The sequence below is a fragment of the Tigriopus californicus genome, chromosome 7 (assembly GCF_007210705.1).
Source record: "Tigriopus californicus strain San Diego chromosome 7, Tcal_SD_v2.1, whole genome shotgun sequence".
Taxonomy (NCBI): Eukaryota; Metazoa; Arthropoda; class Copepoda; order Harpacticoida; family Harpacticidae; genus Tigriopus; species Tigriopus californicus.
In genome coordinates this window covers 15,748,727-15,755,766 of record NC_081446.1, presented here as the reverse complement: position 1 = coordinate 15,755,766, position 7,040 = coordinate 15,748,727, and the positions used below count along the sequence as shown (strand labels likewise).

Genomic DNA, 7,040 nt, shown 5'->3' with positions numbered 1-7,040 from the left:
CTGAAGAGCATCTCAAATTCAATTATGGCGAGTACCGAATTCAGGAGGAGAAAAAGCGGCGGATCACTTTGGGGTCCATGCCCTCGAACTCTCATCACATGCTGCACCATCAATCGGCTCTGGATATCTCGCTACCCATTGTCGACCGAGCCGACACGAACACATTCGTGCCCAATAGTGGAACCTTGGGTCGGAAGATCTCCTCCAATAGTTGGACCAATTCCCCCGCTCGATTCCGCTCCTTGGGTCGAAATGGAACCTTAGACGCCCATCGGCGACGGAGCGAGCACAATGCTCCACTCATCAATGTGAGCTCAGGAGTCCAATCCAATCGCAATAACAAATTTCTTTCGGTTAAACACATTTAATGGGAAGATTAGTAGCATTTTTGCTAGCATACCACTTCGAGTTAGACATGTTCAATCGTTGTTTCTCCAAATTCAGAGTGAGAGTCAGTTGTCTCTTAATTGAAATAGTCAATCAATGCCCTCGACACACCACCTGGTCACTAGAAAGTATTATCAACTAAATTCTAGCTCAACATCATGGAGTGGATTGGTCTTTGGTTCGACTGACTTTTTACTCCCATTTAATATGCCCGGTTATGAATTGCTTTTCAGGGGACTTTGAGGGGCAATGGAAGCCTGTCACCATACTCAAATGGCAATGGTCATTTATCCACTACTAGTCTAGCCCCAGGATTCCCAGGATCCGGAAGTGAATGGTCTTTGGCCATGAGCCCACCCCCGTCGGAAGAGGCCAAGTACAGCATTGTCAGACCCAAGAACTTGGCCGAGAGAGCCAGGCTCAACGTTGGGTAAGGCCGAGTAAAAAATGTTGAAGGGGACTTGGGCTGATAGTATTCTCATGGTCGGGTGGGCATTTGGGATTGGGGAACGACCTTTAGTACGCTGAGCAATCCCCTGGAATGTCTTTTCATTTCTTCCAGATGGCTGGATTCTTCACTGTCGTTGATGGAGCAAGGCATCCGAGATTTTGACACGCTCCTACTCCGTTTCAAATTCTATTCATTCTACAATTTGAACACAAAAACTGACCCTGTCCGCATTAATCTAATCTATGAGCAAGCCAAATGGCAAATCCTCAATGAAGGCATCGATTGCACCGAGGAGGAGATGATGCTTTTTGCCTCTCTCCAAGTGAGTATTTGCCAGTGGCATTCAATCCCGGGATAGGGGGTAGATACACATACACAACAACAATTGATGAGTTCAAAACCTCAAGCTGCGAGACAGATGAAATCTTTAATTGAAACTGGCCTTCAATTAATAGCTCCTAATCCTTCAGTTGGCTCATCTCCAAGCAAATCTGATTGAGAATCTATTTTCAGCTCCAAGTTGGATTACAAGCCAACGTACCGCAGCCCAATGAGGATGAAGAAAACGAGGATGACATTGATGCCGCTCTCACTGATTTACAAATATCCTTGGAAGGTGGAAGTATCAATTCCAACGGAGTGGATATCATGACCGTGCCTAGTTTAAACGACACGCTTCGTTACTTACGGTACGAAAAATGACTCGGCGTTTCCTGTTCCGTTTGTGGCCTTATTTTCAATTGATTAATCAGGGTGGCCAGTCTTTGTTATCTAATTGAACAATGGTTTCTCTATGTAGACCCAAGCGTTTCACTCTCAAAGGCTACAAAAGATGTCATTTCCAGTTGAGAGACCTTCAGCTGAGCGCTTTTAAATCAAAGGAGGACAGCATGGACTACACACAGGGACCGAGTTTTACTGTGAATTTAAAAGGTTGCGAGATCAGTCCGGAAGTCAATATTGCGCAAGGACGCTACGGGATCCGTCTTTCCATCCCGTCCCAAGATGGCATGTCAGATTTGTGGCTGAAATGTGACTCTGTGAGTAGAATATTCTTTTCCTTCTTAAATTTGATAGTAGCGAAGAAATTTCTCTTGAATGGAATTATTTCTGATAAACAATAGGAAGGTCAATACTCCAGGTGGATGGCTGCTTGTCGATTGGCTGCCAAGGGACGAACGATGGCAGATAGCACATATGATTCTGAAGTCAAAGCAATCCAAGCGTTTCTCTCCATGCAACATCCTGCTAATGCTCCCGTGATCAACCCATCTACTCTAGATATCAATGTGGAAGAATATGTGGCACCTAGGTTTCTCCGCAAACAAAAATCCAGGGTAATGTGAACCTTGAAATCTAAATTCTAAATCTCTTGAATGTTTAATTTTATAACTTACTTCCTTTAGTTGCGGAACAAGATCCTGGAGGCACACACCAACGTGAAAGAATTGAATTTGGTTGAAGCCAAGATGAACTTCATCAAAGCGTGGCAATCTTTGCCCGATTATGGCGTATCCCTATTTGTTGCCCGTTTCCACGGCGAAAAGAAGAATGAGCTTCTTGGTGTTGCTTGTAATCGGCTAATGCGGATGAATTTGCACACTGGCGATCACATCAAAACCTGGCGCTACAATACCATAAAGGTATACTGTCATAAAAGCGGCTGAGGCTCGGGAATTGGAGAAGATCTTGGCTTTTTTCTTAATTGTATTGCAGGCTTGGAATGTGAATTGGGAGACGAAGCATATGATGATCCAATTGGGTGATGGAAAGAACATGATTTTTAAGTCGCTCTCGGCGGATTGCAAAGTTGTGCATGAATTCATTGGTGGCTATATCTTTCTCTCCATGCGGAACAAAGATGCCAATCAGCAATTGGACGAGGAGCTCTTCCATAAATTAACTGGTGGTTGGTACTGAGCAACCAATGCACATTCATTATGTAGGAATATGTGTACGATATGTAATGGCTTGCGTATCCAAACTGATTTCAATCGTCGAAAGGCTCGTGATCTCTTCTATTCTTGTTACTCTTTGTCTCCATTTGCTTTTTTCAAATATGAAATAGAGAATAAACAGCTCTTGTTCTGTTATGTAGTCATTTTATTAAGCACTCTCATTTTAGATTTATATGGATAAATCATTAATTTTGACAGAGGTCAAACAATCATGATAGGTTGTAAAATTTGTAGCATCTAAATCGAACACGTTTTGACACGTGACATTACACAACATAGTCTTCAATGTGTACCTAAACACCTACAGTACTTTGATGGATCACTCAATTGATTCACTCTAAGACATGCATTCATTACTTTATCTTTCAACATGGCAGGCAAACGTTTTCAAAATTGACCACTTGACTTATGGATGAAAATCAGCCGGCTTGTATAGAAGCGGCGATATTTAGATCCGCAAAGATCAAGGGTCGAATAGCACTTCTGTTTCAGCGTTTTGTTTTTTTTTTAAGTAGGGAATAGTAAACCCGGCAGGTAAATAGCAGAACTTCTGTCATCATATCATAAGTTATCTCGGTTCGGGCTTCATATTTACACAAGTTGTAAACTGATTGTTAATACTTCTTCAAAGTTTCATACGGGGAGGGAGGAACAGGTTTTCTGTTTTTAATGAGTTAAACAATTTAGGCTATGTACAATGAACATCGCATTGGACTAGTCTCCTTCGGGCGGGAGTGCGAAAAATCACAGAGCATTGTTTCAAAATCATCCGATTTCCATGTGCTTCAATTCACTCTCTCACACACGCGCCATTTTGATGCAAGTGGCCAATCCATTGATTACTGGGTCAAACATTCTTCATAGTCGGTAGATTTTGATCATTCTCGCTGAAGCATTCATCCTAATGGCACTTGAATTCAGAGAGAAAGCCTGGCTTTCCAATATTATCATTAGCATTAACACGTAAAACATCATTCGTCATCGATTTCCTGGCATTGGAATGCATTTAGTCAACTAGTAGGTCGAAAACGGGGACTGATTGGTTGAGTTAGTTGTTGGACGTCAGGGTGGCCATTCTTGTCTCACACCCATCCTCCCGTCAGTTTGTGGAACAAGTCTTCGTTCAACTGTTGGTTGGCGTCCTTGCTGCGCATGGACAGGAAGATGTAGCCTCCAATAAACTCATGGACTACTTTGCAATCCGCGGACAAGCAGTTGAATATGACATTCTCGTTGCGCTCATCGTCCAACTGGATCATCATGTACTTCGTCTCCCAATTCACATTCCAGGCCTGATGAGAAAAAAGGGTTGCATTAATACCTCAAAGATTGGATAGTGCTCCAGTGATTGGTGGTTGGATTGGACCCTCACCTTCATAGTGCTGAACCGCCAAGTCTTGATGTGATCCCCATTGTTGAGAGTCATTCGCATGATCCTGTTAGAAGCCACACCCAGAAGCTCCTCCTTTTTCTCACCTAAGAACTTCACCACAAAGAGAGAAACCCCGTAATCCGGCAAAGATTGCCAAGCCTTGATGAAGTTCATCTTGGCCTCCAGGAGGTTCAGGTCATTCACATTGGCTTGGGCTTCCAGGATCTTTTGTCGGAGCTGAAATCGAGACCACTCGTTAGCATTCATTAGTTCTCGAGACGACCAGGCTTATAAGCTTAGGTCTTATGTACAGATGTACAAGTTCACGTTGGGGTCCGTGTTTTTATCGTTATGAATAACTCATTGGAGAGTGAGTCCCCTTGCCAGTCGTGACTGAGTCTCGTCTTTTAGGTACATCTTTTTCTGTGAATGAGCCACTGCGGCCCAAGAAGGTAAATGAAGGCACAAAAAGGTGAGTCCAGCAGGTGTTGTGTACAATGCATACTGTATGGAGTACTGTAGCTAAACACGTAGCCTCGAATCATGTGAGGTGTCTTTTGATAAATGATGGTAGACTGGTGTGATTAACGGGCGAATTAGTCATGGAGAAAAGAAGAAAAACAGGGATGCAAAAGCGAAAAGCAGCGAGATAGATGAACAGAAAAGGGTGAGGGATTAGTCAACGAAGCGGTCATTATGGAGTCTCGCCATAATTTTTGGGGCCGAGAGAGTGTTGTTTTTTTCTCTCATGGGCGGGAAGGGTATGCGTATTTGCATGATACGGTATTTACTATTTGGTTATGATTACCGATCTCTCAGGACCACAAACACAGGTAGGCTGAAATTGAAAGACTCGATGAGAACTACAACAACAGCAACAACAACAACTCGGTAGATTTTCTTCTACTCTACTTCAGGTGTGTTATTAACATGTTCTACCGCTAATTGAGCCTCTAAGACGTCCAATTGCGCATTGGAAGGAAAGTGACAAGCAGAATGTTGGACACCTCAGTGATTCAAGCAAATAACCATAACTCCACGTGTGAGAGAAATGTCTACATATTATTCAATTGATAAGTGAGTGTCGTCCCACCTTGGATTTGAGTTTACGCAAGAACCGCGGGGCCACGTAGTCCTCGACGTTAAGGTCTATTGTGTCTGGATTGATGATCGGGGCACTCGCAGGCTTTTGCATCACAAGGAAGGTTTCTATGGACTTGACCTCGGCATCGTAGCTGCTGTCCGCCAAGGATTTGCCCTTGGCTGCCAAACGACATGCGGCCATCCAACGGGCGTATTCGTCCCCCTGCATTCAGAAAGAAAAGGAGAGACACAGTCTTTATTAATGCTTGGACCATTCATCGTCTTTTCAAAGGACCTATTGAGGTCTAATACGATTTAAAAGAAGAGGAAAGGGGCTAGGGTTTCAGTAAGGAGGTGATCATTAATGTTGTTGTTCTTGGTATTTCGAGCTTCTGGTTGAATACCGGTTGGAAGACCCGTCCGTGGTCCTCGGAAAGGAGGAAAGAGCAGGGTCAATAATGGACTTTGACTACTGAATGCAAAGGGGAAGGGGGTGGCCTATTCTTTTTGATTGACAGCCCTACTCACGTCTTTGCATCGGAGCCACATTTCGGTCATCCCTTCCGTGGAAGGCACTTCAAGTTTGATTTGGAATTTGCGTTGTGACAGATTGATTTCAGGGGTCACTTCACAACCTTTCAGACTGACAGTGAACACGGGTTTGGATTCACCTCGAGAGCCCTCTAGTTTGGATCGATACGCATACAAGTTCAAATCCAAAAGCTCGAAATAGAGGCTCTTGAACGATTTGAGCGTGAACCGTTTGGGTCGGAAGTAGCGTAGAAAGCCTCCCAGTCTGGGGGTGTCCGTTAGATTACGTCCATTCGACATGGGGCCCTCCAGCGAGATCTCGAGATCCTTTAAGGCCGCATCCACGTCATCATCCTCTTCGTAGATCTCTTGAGGTTGTTGAACATCCGATTGAAGGGTGACTTGCAGCTATAGAAAAAGGTGAGTTTCGGGTCAGAAGAAGGAAAGTTCTTCACTTGGAGAGTACTTACTTGAAGAGCGGCGAATAAGAGCATCTCCTCCTCAGTGCAGTCGATCTCCTCATTGAGGATTTGCCACTTGGCTTGTTCGTAGATTTGATTAATCCGCACTGCATCATGGACATGGCTCAGGTCATAGAACGAGAAGTACTTGAACCGAAGCAATAAGGTATCGAACTCTCGGACGCCTTGTTCCATGATGCTCAAGGAGCTGTCCAACCATCCCACATTCATTCGAGCTCGCTCCACCAAGGTTCGTGGATGCAATTGAGCCTCTTTCGTGGCCTCGGGTGGAGGCTGGCTATGAGCCAAGGACAAATCCCCACCATCAATAGCACTCAAACCTGAGCCGTTCAGGGCTCCTTGAGAGAAGGAGTTTTGGAAAGGAGGCGTGGCGGGGCCGTGCCCATTCGTATAAGGCGAGTAGTTTCCGTTTCTCAGAGTTCCCTGTGCACAAACAAAAGGGATTTCTAGCTCAAATGAAACAAGCACGTTTTGGGGGTGGCGAGGAATCTTACAGGATTGCTGTAGAAAGGGGCATTTCCATTTTTGTGGGGCGTACGAAGGGTTCCATTCAGACTGCCGTTGCTATGATATCGTCGGCCGGTATTGGAGATGAATGTGTTGGTGTCTATTCGCTCGCCGGTTTTTCCATCTTTGGTCGGGGGTGGAGGGCGTTTCTTCAAGAGCGTTTCCTGATAGTTCTGCTTCAAATCATCTGGTTGCAATGGTTTGCATAGAGATAATTCTTCGGGATGTCGGATACCTGAAATCATGCAGGTGGAAGCTACTGACAAACC

General features: G+C 44.5%; 2 protein-coding genes and 1 long non-coding RNA gene across 5 annotated transcripts in view; 1 reads left to right on the top strand and 2 right to left on the bottom strand.

The window, feature by feature from the left end:
* LOC131883097 (uncharacterized) overlaps window positions 1-1,665 on the bottom strand; it is a 2,866-nt gene extending 1,201 nt beyond the window's left edge. The window contains exon 1 of the long non-coding RNA XR_009373579.1: window positions 1,527-1,665. This is a non-coding gene — a long non-coding RNA (uncharacterized LOC131883097). The remainder of the gene's footprint in view (window positions 1-1,526) is intronic.
* The window catches only part of LOC131883073 (unc-112-related protein-like), a gene marked incomplete in the record, with an annotated part of 16,261 nt that extends 13,330 nt beyond the window's left edge, over window positions 1-2,931 (top strand). The window contains 8 exon segments of the mRNA XM_059230411.1: window positions 7-308; window positions 621-817; window positions 950-1,160; window positions 1,352-1,527; window positions 1,638-1,878; window positions 1,963-2,175; window positions 2,245-2,481; window positions 2,555-2,931. Of these exon segments, the coding sequence (XP_059086394.1) occupies window positions 7-308; window positions 621-817; window positions 950-1,160; window positions 1,352-1,527; window positions 1,638-1,878; window positions 1,963-2,175; window positions 2,245-2,481; window positions 2,555-2,758 (1,781 nt within the window).
* A 359-nt stretch (window positions 2,932-3,290) lies between these two features.
* The window catches only part of LOC131883074 (unc-112-related protein-like), a 27,331-nt gene continuing 23,581 nt past the window's right edge, over window positions 3,291-7,040 (bottom strand). For 2 of the 3 annotated variants that reach the window (XM_059230412.1, XM_059230413.1), the window contains exons 3-9: window positions 6,759-7,006; window positions 6,253-6,687; window positions 5,780-6,190; window positions 5,262-5,474; window positions 4,977-5,006; window positions 4,169-4,405; window positions 3,291-4,088 (exon numbers count right to left, since the gene is read on the bottom strand). In XM_059230412.1, coding sequence (XP_059086395.1) covers window positions 3,879-4,088; window positions 4,169-4,405; window positions 4,977-5,006; window positions 5,262-5,474; window positions 5,780-6,190; window positions 6,253-6,687; window positions 6,759-7,006 — 1,784 coding nt within the window. In that variant the 3' untranslated portion in view covers window positions 3,291-3,878. The remainder of the gene's footprint in view (window positions 4,089-4,168; window positions 4,406-4,976; window positions 5,007-5,261; window positions 5,475-5,779; window positions 6,191-6,252; window positions 6,688-6,758; window positions 7,007-7,040) is intronic. The other variant, XM_059230414.1, reaches the window with a different exon arrangement.